This window comes from Diachasma alloeum, unplaced genomic scaffold, assembly GCF_001412515.2.
Source record: "Diachasma alloeum isolate Michigan unplaced genomic scaffold, Dall2.0 Dall_scaffold_00181, whole genome shotgun sequence".
NCBI lineage: Eukaryota > Metazoa > Arthropoda > Insecta > Hymenoptera > Braconidae > Diachasma > Diachasma alloeum.
This window is the reverse complement of record NW_021680347.1, coordinates 1,674,070-1,688,888: the sequence shown is the minus strand read 5'-3', so window position 1 is coordinate 1,688,888 and position 14,819 is coordinate 1,674,070. Positions and strand designations below refer to the sequence as shown.

Sequence of the window (14,819 nt, the reverse complement as noted above, 5' to 3'; positions counted from 1 at the left end):
CGATTGACCTCATCGAAAATACAAACCGTCTATGTTACAAAAGCTAGCAGCATACCGAATTTCAAGTCGCTAGCTCATTTTTTCATTGACTTATCTTGCGTACAAGGTTTTTTATGAAAAAACGGATAAACGGCAATATCTCCAAAGTTTGCACAAATCGGTATACATGATATGAGTGATCTAGATAGAGGCCATCGAGACGAGTAGTTCGAAAAAAAAAATTGAAATCGGTGCAGTTGTTGGCGAGATATTGCGGAAAAACGAAATTTAAACAAGTGATTATATCTCGGGAACTACTTGACCGATCGAGCTGAAACGAAGCACCAAAGTGAGGCTCATTCATAGCTATCATGAGCCGAAATTTCAAATTTTTAGCTGCAAATTTCATCGTATTTACGTTGAATTTTCTAAAATTGAATCACCAAAAACCCGAATCTGCACACACATACATACAGACACCCCCCTAAAAACATCATTTCTTTACGTTTCATGACGTTATAGACCATTTGCAACCAAAATTAGAGAATCGAAAAATCGACCAAAAACAATGCTTCCCTTCGAAAGCAAAAAGGTTAATTTTGGACCGAACATCCAAAAAGTGTGCCGAGATGGAAAAATTTTGTCGCCAAAAAATAGATTTAGTAGATCCAAAAAAATTGTATTCTCTGTGCATACAGAGAGAAAAATTTCCTAATATGAAGACCATATTTAGCTGTGAGAAGTAAATTATTGTCAATGACTTGAATTTCAGAATGTTTGCGCTTCACGGAGCTCGAATGAATTCTCGTTTATCACTATCCTTCCGCATTACATCACGAATATATTACATATTGAAATATTGCAAGAGCATTAAAAAAATCACGAATACAATAAATACTTGAAGATTCTTCTATGCGATTTGAATGAGTTCATTTGAGACAAAATCATATTTGAGTACGAGAATATTTTAAAGCATGAGACCTCTGTCGGCCACGTGAGTTGAGATGCCTGGGAGAATTAAGTGATTGACGGAAAATTACTTCTCTCAAGTAAATATGTTACAGATATTAGAATTTTTTTTTCTCAATGCAAACAACAAATATCATTTCTAACATTACTTCTTCGTTATTCGATACTCCCAGACATATTTTGCTCCTGAAAAATATTAGTTTTTAGCGGATCAAGAGATAGGAGTTTTCTGTCTCGGCTATTCAATAATTACAGACGAGAAATGAATTCTTAAATTAAATAATATTAATAATTATATGATTATTAGAGGGCTAAGTCCCCTGCTCGCTCTCCCAAACCCCCATATCACTCATATATGACCCCCATATGATCCCCATATAGCTCCATGACCCTTATTTGGACCTTTATTCTGAATCCTGTGACCCTTAATCTGACCCTCGTGACCCTTAGTTTCTGACCCTTAATTTTGGAGCCGTAATTTCAAGTACCAAATTTTCATTACTTGTACCTGCGGGATAAAATATTTCTCGCTAAACTGTTCTCTATATGAGATATTTTCATCCTCAAAAGGCATCGTCTCATGTGAATCATTCGCCTTTTGAGTAAACTATTTCACTGTTGTCGAAAGCAGAGAAATTATTCATTTCTGAAACTGTTAAATTCGAATTAAACAAGTTCTTTTTTGGTGGCTTTTAACTAGCGATTCTGTTGGCCCAACCAAGACTGGCTCAAGAGCTTGTTTGTTTTTCCCTCAGTGTAAAGCTTGTGTACCATCTGTACCCCTCACCTACGGGAAAATATCATTTTTGCATCTTTCATGAGTAAGAAAGGCGCAAAAGTTGTCGGCCCCGAGGTGAAGCCAAGAGGCCAACAACTTCATCGGGCCTAGAGTCATGAAGAGATCGATATCTGATACCAAATAGCGAGTGAAAGTATATGTCAAGTGTAGAGGTAGTAGCTTTCAATGTCTGAGTGAAAATCACGAAAAGCTCTGTATATTTTCAGTCGTTTGATCCTTTCAATTTTAGTCCTGGAACATTTTCGCCCTATACTGGTGAAATAAGTAATGCAATATGAGATTTTAAAATATGGCTGCATAAGAATGCAGGACGTTCCTTCATCGTATTCATTTTGTTTCACAACTTCAACAGCGTCGATTTCGGTTGACCTGTTGATAATGACTTTCTCTGCACAGAAAGGGGGAGGACTTATAAGTTTTGTGGCGTACTCCGAAGAGACCAATTCATTCTATAACTCGGCATCAAGAATGGAAGGTGTCAAAGAGTCTATAGTTGAGGGTGCTCATGAACTCTGACCTATTCCATCAGACGTTGTCGTGTCAGGCACGACGAATTCTGATTCATTGATGACCAATCATTGAGGATCATTAATTATTCCATATCTCATCTTGCACGGGCTAGCGATTGTTATCATGGTAATTTCAACGACAGAATAGTAAAATGGTTCAACTCAATTCCTTTTACACTATTAGAAATTTCTTGAAATTTCAGTCACAGCGTCATTTGAATTTTCGATATTGTGAAGTTGAATTGAATTTCAAATGAAAGCGTTCACTAAATTTCTCATTCATCCTGAAAATTCAAGAAAATTTGGTTTTCCATGTTAAACAATCATTGATTTTTCAATGAAAGCTTGAATTTCCAACCTCATCGTGAAAATTGAATAGGTTGAGAATTCAGAAGAGTTGTTGTCTAAATTTTCAAAATTTTCAAGGTTTTTCAGTGCCGAATGGACTTGAAAATCGAGATTTACTTGAATATTCAAGAAATTAACTGATTTCTCAATGAAAAAATATACAGAAATTTCATGGAACTTTTTCGTTGTTGAAAATTTCAAGCTTTTTCATTTGAAATTTCATGAGTAAATTTCGAACAGTGTAGCAGCCGTTTCTCGCCGAATATCTCGGAATCTAAGAGAGGTCGTCAAATTCCACTAACCTTTTCTGTGAAGGTAGTTGAGAGCTATAAAAAAAGCGTCAAGAAGATTTTGCTAATTGTTTTAGAATCCGAGATATTCGCCAACACTCCAACTGGAAGTGCTAATATCTGCAGTACCCACGTACTAAATTATCGATTTTGAGTTTTTCAATTGACTTACCGTTCGATCAAATCGTTTAAAGAAAATAAAAAATAGTAAATGAGAGTACTAGAGTCCAAATTATTCAACGTATCTGAGCACAGACCTCGCTTTCGGCTTGACCTTTGCACTGAGGAAACAATTCATTGCGGAGTAAAGTAATGAATGGAGTGAAAATGGACATCACAATGGTTTCAATATGAACATGATAATCAACACAGTTTGGTGTGTGAAGAATAAAGATTCGCTTCGTACCAAAATTTGACAAAAGTTGAACATCAAAATTTTTCTTCCAAAACACTTTTTATATACTATTTTAATGTTTAATTATTCAGAATAATAATTTTTATACTGCACTGAGAAAAAAATTTATTCCTTCCAAGAAAATGTTATTGGTGATATCTTTTTCATACTCTTAGTAGAAGAAAATATCTCTTTTGGAACGTATTTCTCCAGGCCAGTCATTTCCAGGTGCTCCGAAATCAGGTCCAAGCATGAGAATTATGGTGATCTATAAGAAGATTCTTCTGCATATGACCTCGAAGAAACTCCAATAATAATTATTAACATTTGGAACTATTCCAATTTTCTTTACCTGAGAAAATCGCCAATTTGTAAAATCCGGAAGATATCGGAGAACATTTTGTCAAGGTCATATGTAGCATAATAATCAGATTGTTCAATATCACTGTAATTTTTGAGGATAGACTTGGACTCTCTGAAAATGACTGTCCTGGAAAAATTCGTTCTGAAAAAATATTATCTTCTAACGAGAATATCAATCCTTGGCAGGAATAATTTTTTCTCTCAGTGTGTACAATAAAAAGTAAAAAAACGAGTAAACCAAAAAGTAGTATATTTCGTGTCGAGTGCTACTGGGGTTTTCGGCTCGTGTGATTGGCAGACCTCGCCTTCGGCTCGGCGCACCAACCTCACACCAGCCGAAAAAACCCCAGTGGCAATAAACGGAAACAATGTTTTTCCGTAGTGATTTTCACTTTGACCAGTTTGGGGGAGGGTCAATACTAAGGCCCGGACTGGGAAAAGTGAGAAGTAGTACAGAAAAATAATTTCTCTATGATCCAATTGAGACGATCGAAAAAATGCCTAGCTTTATTCTATGGAAAGTTACGAACATTTAAAAAAAAGAAAAGTTTGAATCGGATGAAAATTGTGATGCGAGGAGAATTTCAAAGCCAAAAACAGGAAAAACAACGTTTTCGCCTGACGTACGGGGTAAAATGGGTTGGTTACGAAATTTTTCCTAGTTTTTTTGGCCAGCAACCGCAGACTGTTAAATTTCACCTGGCAAAGATCCCCCCTTAGGCTGGATATTTAGAGTAACAAAAGGATTGACGGTTCAGTCCGCCTCCCGGCGCTGTTAACACCGCCTATATCTTGATATCGTCTTTTCTCACACAAAAGTGGAGAGAAAAAAAAACAAATCGATTTGTTCTGAAATTTCCAATTAGAGGCTACTGTGGAAGTCCATGGATTTGGCGGAGCATGCGGTTGATGGAAATGTCGATATTTTTTCCCTCATCCGAGCAAAACAAACAACAAGGGAAAAGGGAAAATATCTGATCAGACGTGACGAAAATATGAATACAATGGGTTCATTGGGTGAAAGGGGAAATTGGTTTCTATCGGCTTGAATCTTTTCAGTAAAATTGATCCGCTTTGTAACCAATTCTAAAAGGACTTCACTGGTCCTGATTGTGGACGATAGCTGGAAATGTCAACATCGGGGATAGGTCAACATCACGGAATTTTGACTCATTGATGAATTTCGTCTTTTGCACCTTTGGTAATTACAAAGACTGAAGGTTTGGTGTGCCAAATATAAGCAAAATCCACACGGATAGAAGGGTTTAGTTACTGTTAACTAAATTCTCAACTATTAATGTCATTCGGTAATTATTAACGAATGATATTATTCCTTAGAAAACCTCGTTAACAGCATCTAACTCTTTTCGTCTTTTCTTTTAGTAAAAAAAGAATTGAAAAGTTTCAATGTAAAATGCTATGATTAAGGTCAAGTACGAGTTTTCGAAGATGGAATAGAGGAGCGCTGACACGGAGAAAATGATTTGGGGAATTTCAACGACTAGTCGTTGAAATTTAACAATTAGTTGTTGGAATTTACTTACTGGTTGGTAATTAATTTTTTTCAACAACTAGTTAAAGAATTTCAACAACTAGTTGGTGAATTTCAATAACTATTTGGTGAACTTCAACAACTAATTGGTGAATTTCAACAACTTGTTGGTGAACTTCCACAACTAGTTGGTAAATTTGTTAGCAGGTAAAAAGATCGAATAAATGGTCACAGTGCACAATTCTATGAGAAACAGTTCTAAATTAAATAAGTATAAAAACAATTCATGTCTGCTGTTCTAAATTTTTTTCGTCGAAGTAATTTTTCACTAGTTCTACATATTACACAGAAAACTATAGATAGATGGATGTACGATTAACCCTTCAAGCCCTCCGTCCATGTCACATATTAGATTCACGCGCGAATGCATGTCTCTTTTCAAAGTTGAATGTTTCCGAAAATATAGAACTGAATGTACTCCTCACTGACTTACAGATGCTGAGCATTTTGGAAATTTGCGTCATATGTTGTTGTGAATATTCAAAAACGATAGCCAAAATTTCAAATTTTTCATTCACGCCATTTTTTAGATATGGATCGTCAAACATTCAGTCTTTGTTTCGTTTTTTTTTTTTTCAATTTTTGATGATGCATATCTTAAACATGGAGTGGACGAGATAATTGAAAATTTTCGAATCGTTTTTTAATGTGAATATACACAAAGAATAAAAAGTTTTGATTTTTCAGGGACATATGACTGATTTTCTAGAACCTATCACAGACTTTCAGAAATTTACCTTCAATTATTAGGGATACGTAATCGTGAAATTCAATGAGTGCAAAATTCTGAAATTCAGTGATTTCGTCCCCAACTTTTAGTGACATTACCACTAATTCTAGTGACATTGTTACTAATTTTCAGGGAAATCATCATCACCGATTTTCGGAGTAATGTCACTGATCTTAAGGAACCCATTTCTACACTGTAAAACATTTTCTGGAAAGATTCATGTGTCAAGAACCGTGAACGAGTCACAACTCGCACACTTGAAAAAATTGCTGTGTAGCACCAGAAAAATTCTTGTGCGGCACAGGAAAAATTATTGAGGGCACATTATTTTTTCTCAATTATTTTTCTTAATTAAGAAAAATGATGGTGCCCCCGATAATTTTTCCCGTGCTGAGCGATAATTTTTCTGGTGCTGCACAAGAATTTTTCTGGAAAAGTTTTCTCATTGTAATTTTCAGCTATAATACCCCAAGACCTTCAAAATTATCGAATATTTCCCGAATGTTTTGTTGAATACAACGAGAGGGATCAGTTTTGCAGATTAAAATTTCAGATTTTATTGCAAAACTGATCCCTCTTGTTGATATGGAGGAAAATTTAAGGAAAATATCCGATGAAATTTGAAGGTCGAGGGGTATTCGGAGGACAATTTCTTCAATTCTGGTTTGGCCGATCAGGGTGCGGTGTTCAGGGTTACGGAACACATTTCACCAAAATGTGAGGAATATCTGTCAAATTCGTAGAAAACAATTGACAGGCTACAGGGAAATTATCAGTCTGATAATTTACCTGCAGCCGGGGGAATTATTAGTATGAAACGTGTCACGTGACCCCGAATACCACACTCTGATTGGTCAAAATCTGAATTGAGGAAATTGTCAGGGTAATGTCACTGTTATTCAGGGACCCATCTCTAATTGTTAGGAATCTATCACCAAATTTCTCATTACTGATGAGCGTCATTCTAAACAGTATTCAGTATCACCAATAATTCCCCGGAGATGAGTGAATATCCCTGAAAATCAAAACTTTTTTCTGTGTGTATGTTCCAAATTGTTGACCCCCAGTACATTGCGAAATTTTCACCATCTATAAGCGACTGAGGTAGTACCTTAACAAATTCATACAGACACGTCTTTCAAGACCAATCTCATAAATTCAAAATCGATCCAAATTTTTAGTATTTTTCATCTATTGGAAGCGCTATTTATTTTTGGTTTATTCCCCGTACTTGAGGGTTAAGTCCGACGGCTCTTCACAGCTCATCATAAGTTCGTTCTCCAGCAAATACCTTGATTTTACAAAATTTACATTCTTCTGGATTGGATATCCCATAGCATAGAATATAGAAAAGAACATAAAATCGTAAAATATTTTAAATTGCTGCATTTACCATGAATTATCCTTTCAACTAAGCCATAAAACTTACTTTCTCAGAAAACGTAAAAATCGCGTGTGGAGAGATCTACAAATAACGTTCGGCCTATAATTCACATGACTGAAAGCCCCAATTCCACTGACAACTATCTTGCAGAGTCGAACTAATCCCAATTCCTCCAGAAGCTGGAACACATTACAAAAACCGTGCAAAATAATTTTGGAAAAAGCTGGAAAGGAAGAGAAGTTCGTCATTCTCGCAGGAGTGGCACATACAATTCTTCAACATAGAGAAATTCCCTAGAAAAATTCGATGTATGCTAGCACGGGAAAACAGGCGCAAGTTGACGTCCAGAGAAGAATTCCAATGCAAGTATTGAAAAGTTGATTAGGCAGCACGCGAATTTTTCTCGGATTCATTACATTTTACCACGAGAGACCAAAAATTTTACTGAACTAACACTAGCAATTTTTCATAGCTGGTAGATTGCGAGTTTTTTCATCACTAGCACTAGATATTTGTGAAGAATTTGCATCCGGGAAGAGGCCTGCAAAGGACAATTTATATTTGCCTTTATTTGCTATACCAATTGTCGCCATTGGCACTAAAATAAAATGTTTGAGGAATTAGAATTATCATTAGGCACTGCATTGAGAGAAAAATATGATTCTTCTGACTATATTCCATCACCGTCGAATTATATTTGTCGTGGTTACTTTTGAACTTTGGTTAGTTTAACTGCATTTTGATTTGCAAATATTACGCTTGTGATGTTACTATAATGTTATGTGCCGTATACAAAAAAAATCGTATCGTTCACCAAAACTGCCTCAACTATTTTCTTATTGTAAATCGAACTTCAGATTTTTCTCTCAGTGTGATGCCATGAAAGTGTATAATCAAATTTCATAAAAAAGTCGCATTTTTAAATCGAATGGAAAGATGAATTTATGGGCAGAAATACCATTGAAGGCGCCTCTTGCTGAATTCAATCAACGAAATCCCGATATCCGCTCCCCTCCAATCTGGTAGAACAGGAAATCGGAGTACCACTTTATCAACTCCGGTTGAGACTGTGAATTGGCTCCCACAGACCGGAAATATTAAGTACCAAAACGGACTCGCCAGCAATCACTTTTAGACTTGATATCTTTGGAAGAAGTATTCAACTGATTACCGACATCGGTGGCCGAGTGGGCTAGACGAAAATCTAGTGTGCGAAAGGTTGCGAGTTCGATCCCAAGTAGAATCGATTTTTTCAACATGAGGCTTCTGTGAACGGGAGGTTGCTAATAAAATAACCGCCTGTGCCGGCATGGGTTTCCTATGCACGGAGAGAAATGTACGAGAAAAATTACCGTGCTCGCACAGTAAAGTGGGTTCAGATGGTCTTTCCAGGCGAAATGTACCGCAAAGAGTAGGAAAAAGTACTGTTGCACGAGTCATTTTTCGGATAAATGCGGGAAAAATTCTTGTGCAGCACGGTAAAATCGAAGCGACAGTGAATTTTTACGAGAAATACGAGAAAAATTATGACACTGGTTGGCAAATTTTTCCGGTGCTCTACCAGAATCCTAGGACCCGATCGCGCATTCGTAAGATTTCGGCACTCTTCGTCCCCCCTCCGCAACCACGAACATCAACTCAACGTGACCAGATGATTTATTCCGTCGCCTCCTCTAGCCTCCTCTCTCACATATCTCCTTACTGAAACCCCAGGTTAATGTTTTTCATAATATTAATTCAGTGAAATATTAATTAGTGTTGTGATAAAACGGTTAAGAAATCAAATAAGTGCCCTTTATTTTCTCTTCATGAGGTGTATAACGCTGTAGAGATACATTGGCCTGTCAAACGTTCCACATACGTTTGTCGCGCATTCTGCTTTTAATACATATGGGAGAGAGGATATGGAGGAGAGGTTAAAATAAAATTAATAGGATGATATGCTGAATGACAATGTTTACTCATTTTTAATTATTGAATGTAATTTATCATGTAATAGAAAACAGTCAGGGATCAAGCTTTTATTGTGCGGTACCGGAATTTTTACTATGCAGCACCGGAATTTTTCTGGTGCTAGGCAATTGAACCCACTTTATCAGATGGCACGGTAATTTTTACCTGAATTTCTCCTGAAAAATTCTGGAATTTTTTTCTCCGTGTGGTTTCCTATGCTACTTCTATGTTCTATAGGAGTGCGAATGCGATATATGGAGAAAATAAAATAGTAAAATTACCATGTCGGAATCCGCACATAGTAAATGTTACTAAGTTTTGGAAGTAGTACTATGGACATGGTAATGGCTATCATGGAACACACGGAGAAATTTTCTAGAAAAATTCTAGTGCTAGCACGGGAAAAGAGGCGCAAAGTGACGGCCAGGAAAAAATTCCAGTGCCGACACTAGAAATTTTATTGGGGAAAACGTGAATTTTCCCCCGTATTTCTGTGAAAATTACACAGAAATCCCCAGAAATTTTACCAGAAATACCAAGAAATTTTAGCTTAACAGCAATAGAATTTTTCACAGCCGGTGGATTGTGATTTTTTCCAGTACTCCGTACTAGAATTTTTCTAGAAAATTTCTCTCCGTGCATTGTAATGGTCACTACACGGCATAGTATGCTTAATGGGAACAGATACTATGGACATAGTAATAATTACGATGTAACATGGTAGAGCTTCCTATATTGCAGAGAATATTCTATAACATATAATGAAATTATTCAAAATAATTAAATACCATCAAGGAATGAAATACGAGTAAATCAATTTTGTTTTTGAATTAAATAATGGGTTTATTCAGAGAGCTCCTAATAAAGCCCATTGAAACCTAAATTAAATGTCCAATTGCATTTTTATTCATATCAAATGAATAGTTTCATAAATGTAAACAAATGCTTTCTTCATATAAGTAAAGACTTTATTAGTTAAAAATGGAATCATTCTTTAAATGGGGAAGGAAAAGGATTTATTATTGTGTAGGAATTTTCTGATTGAATTAAATAAATTGTTTATTGCTAATTGATTATCGACTTCTAATGAATACACTATTTATTCCATATAAATGAAGCTTTATTATTTAAATAAATATACAAATTTTGAACCAAAATATTGTAGAATTTAATAGGAAAATTTCAAATAAAGAGTTTAATTCGTTCAATTTTATTAAAGACTTTAAGCCTTAAGCGTCTTGAGTTTATATACTTCCTATGTTCATAGGACCATTTTCCATTCACATGGTAACCATTTCTGTGGACATGGAAGGCATTCTTATGTAAAATAGTAACCATTACTATGGAACGTAGTAACCATTACCGTGGGAAATAGTAAGGATTACTATGTAGGGACAGTTCGAAACCCTTTTACTACGTTACCATAATAATCTCTCCTATGGCCATAATCTAAGAGAGATTACTATGGTAAAGTTCACTATTTAATTCTGTCCGTGTACAGTGTAGAATCCACAACCGCATGCATAGGATTGAATAGACTGCCGAATGGGACCCGAAAAAGGGATTTGAAGGCCGCAAAAAAAATTCAACTCAATGATCTTTACAAAATGAAAAAGAAAACTTGTTTTTTTGTTTCAGGGATAAAAGAATGCCGTAATGCTTGTAAGAAGTTCGTCGTCCCGACGCAGGAGGGCGTCGCGGAGCGTCGCAAACTCTCCTCAAGGCAATACTGGAATTACTCCTGGGGCGGCTGGATTGAAGTCGCGAAGAGCCTCCGTAGCGACTGATAGACCATCCCATCTAGCTCAGAATAGTATTCCTGGTGAAGGAATGGACAGACAACGATCACCAAGAGGAAGCATAGTACCGAATATTGCATTGAACGTTGAAGATAATGAAGAAGTAGGTTCTAACAAATTTTTAAAAAAAGTTTTTTTTGTTGAACTATGCAAATGAGGAGAAAAAAATCACACTAAACATGAGAGATCCGTCACTCGCTGTGCTCGATTTCGGAGTGGGTGTAACTGCGGTAGGGGTGGGTGAGAGTAGGTGTCTCATTACGCCAAACCGACAACTCCTCGATCAGTTCTCGATTTTTGTTAATTTATGACAAAACTAAAAAGAAATCAAAAGACCCAAAAATTTTATTTTGCAAGTAATTAAAAAAAGTCTGAGTCGATATTGCTAAAAATCCATCTGGGCCCACATTATGCGAAAAGTCACTGATCACATGGAGAACAACTCAAATCGCGTTCATTTTTATAGAAGAAACGATCAAATGTAAAGGCAGGAAAATTTCACCTGAAATGAAGAAAAATTGATTTTGCTGTATTAGGTTTCCCGATGCGAGAAAAAACTCATTGTGTTACATCAATGTCTAATATCTCAGTAGCTGATGAGCCAGAAGAACTTGTTTTTCGGAAAAAAAATCGCGGTAATATCTGCTCTGTAATGACACCACTTGAACCTTGCATATCACATTCAGAATCAAGAAAAATTAGTCGCAAATTTAGATTAGTTCTCTGAATTCAAGAACTGTCTCCGCAATTTCAGCATATTTTTTCTAATTCACGTGAAAAAAGTTTCTCCGAGTACCGAATTAACATCTGTATGCATAACAAGCTCCGAAACTTTTGCAGCCAACTGGTAGAAGATTTCTCCCAGACCCGGAGCTGTGTGTATCGACACGAGGCTTACTTCCGGATTCTAACCGAAGCCCGAGGAATTCTCTCGTTCCCGAAGAATATTGTAGAAGTCCTCGAGGTTCCTTAGTTCCCGATGTTGCCCGAAGTCCCAGGAATAGTTTGCTACCAGACGGCTCGCGGAGTCCAAGGCATTCACTCATGCCGGATGGAGCACAAAGTCCTCGAAATCCATATGGTCCAGACGGATCCTTTAACCGAAGTCCTCGGGGCAGTCTGGTGCCAGGAGCAGTAACAGGAGTGTCAAGAAATAGTCTCATGCCTGAAAATAGGGACATTAGGAGCTCGCGGCACTCCCTAGTACCAGAGACCTCGAGAAGTCCACGCGGTAGCATCGCGAATATCGAATTCGATAGGACACCCAGAGGCTCCATATGTCCAGACATGTCGAGATCACCGAGAGGCAGCATTGTCCCACCCATTGACCTGGATAGAACACCACGAGGATCGATATGTCCTGATATATCTTCGAATAGGTCACCAAGAGGATCCATTTCTTCGGAGTATCATAATCCAAGTCCAAGGGGTTCTATTATGCCCGAGCCTAATAAATCTCCCCGCGGTTCAATCGCTCCTGATCCGAATCGCTCACCGAGAGGATCTATATGTCCAGAGGGTGGACGTAGCCCACGAGGCTCAATTGCGCCTTTCGAAGGTGTCAATAGATCGCCCAGAGGATCCATAGGTGTCCCAGATTTTGATAGAAATCCTCGGGGGTCCATTGGAGAACAGGAAGGCATCAATCGTAGTCCAAGGGGTAGCATTGGTCCTGATATTGATCGGAGTCCTAGGGGCAGTCTCGGAGGGTACGAGAAGCGCCATCATCGAGGAAACAATCTTGCACCTCAAGAACCCAGGAGAGCCTCCGCTGATCAAGGTCAGTAGTCAAATTCCATTTCATTCAATAAGCATATTTCACTTTTTGCGAGAGAAATAAGATAAACAAAAATTCTGGTACAGACGCTGACCTGAGCATAAAAAAAATAAAGGGATAATGAAAATAAGAAATAGCCAAGAGTAGTCATGGTAGTTCGCTATGGACTCATAACTCTGTGTCGATGCTCGTTAAACCGTATCTACTTGAGTGCTCATGGGAAAACGTGAACATATTGAGGACATCATAGAAATAGAGGAGCCTCAGATATCCGACATCGTAGTCAGTGAGGTCAAATAATTCGATAGATATCTTTGAACTGCAGTGCTATTCCAAGAAATAAAGAAGGATATTACTCTATATCGAAATTAACAACCTGAGGGACTAGCGTAGCTTCAACTCATTCAGTAGAGAAAATCGAGTGTTATTGATCGGGTCATATGAAATTGTGAAGTAATTTCTCATAGGATTTTATAGACAACTCGATTACACGAGAAAAATTGGACTCTATATCGTGCCATTTCATAGTTTCGTGTTCAAATTTTCCCATGCATTCATGATTTCAGGATTAGCAACCAATCGCAGTAGCTCTCCGTATCGCCAGAGGGATGGAAATTCGAGTAGTGTGAGATCTGGTGGAAATCAGAATGCTCAGGCCAACCTTGGATACGGGACGAATGCATGGGCAGAATCTAGACGAGCCAGTAGTTCGGTGTCCCAGGTGAGATCGCATCTGTTGTTTCATTATGCGCGTCATGTTTGCGACTGAATTGGTGGCTCTGTTTTGAAATTTGAAATTCAGTCTCATGAATCAATTAAAGTCGTACGATCATACCACAGTTGAGTCGTGGAATGTACCGAAAAAATAAATTTAAAGTGCAAAAAAATTAGTCATCTTTGACGATTTTTTATATGAATACTAGCTTCTCGTTTGACTAGGGTGTTTCGATTAAGGATAACTCTGTACATCAGAAAGTATTTCCCTCTCCTTGGCATAGGCCATGCCGCGTGGCCAGCATTCAACCAACGCAACATTGCCATTGTCACATAACACACCTTTGAGTGGTACCCAGAAACCTAACTTATTTATAACAAAAGTTTGACACTGACGATAAATCCCATATTAGATAGCTACAGAATTGCTATCAATTTTTTCCAATTTTGTAATATTTTTGCTACATTTCAATCTTCTCCTTAACCTTTCATTGATCGCGCTAGGTCGCTTGATATCTTATCTGTGGTCGCCCGGTTAGCGTCGCGCCTTGCGTGGTTTGGGCGATACAGCGTTGCCGCTGGTCGCAGTATCTTTTCGATCGGGTCCTCGTACGTCAAAACACTCGTTCACATTCAACTTTTTATGATGTTTTATAAGTTAAAATTCGTGGATATTTTTTTTCATTTTTATTCGAACTCTTTTCACATTACCAACAATCTATTTCATACTTTATTTTGAACTTGCCGCTAACTCTACTCTGTAATCAATCATCACCAACAACTGAAACTTCAAAATAAGCTGATATTCATCATTTTTTTGTTATATACTGTTTATTCATTTTCGTTCTTTTACATGAATTATTCCATTCAACATCCATCAACACTGGCAACCTAGAAAAAACTTTATATCAATTTTTTTGTTTTTCTTTTTATTTCATTTCTTTCCTTGCATTACCACAAAAATCTACGAAAATTGGTTGGTACCTCAACCTCCACAATCAAATAAAAGAGGAAGGGGAAGTCGGAGTTTCCATCCCCTGCTACGGGCTGACGGCCGGTGGCCCGATTGGACAACGTCGGCAAGAAAATTCCACTGAGGATTGTGGTCGCGCAATGAGCGCGGCGCCGCATTTCACACTGAAAAAATAGTATATTACGCAACAAGTGCGGGAAGCAAGCGGTTACGCACGAGGGCGGCGCTTTATACCATAAGTGCGTGCGCAGTGAAAAGGGGTCGGGGGGGGGGGCAGAAGGGGGTC

At 37.6% G+C, this 14,819-nt stretch overlaps 1 protein-coding gene across 1 annotated transcript in view; it reads left to right on the top strand.

Annotated features, from left to right (window-relative positions):
* The first annotated feature begins 10,926 nt into the window (after positions 1-10,926).
* Positions 10,927-14,819, top strand: part of LOC107045850 — a 52,964-nt gene continuing 49,071 nt past the window's right edge. The window contains exons 1-3 of the mRNA XM_015268250.1: positions 10,927-11,172; positions 11,910-12,849; positions 13,413-13,567. Of these exons, the coding sequence (XP_015123736.1) occupies positions 10,927-11,172; positions 11,910-12,849; positions 13,413-13,567 (1,341 nt within the window). The remainder of the gene's footprint in view (positions 11,173-11,909; positions 12,850-13,412; positions 13,568-14,819) is intronic.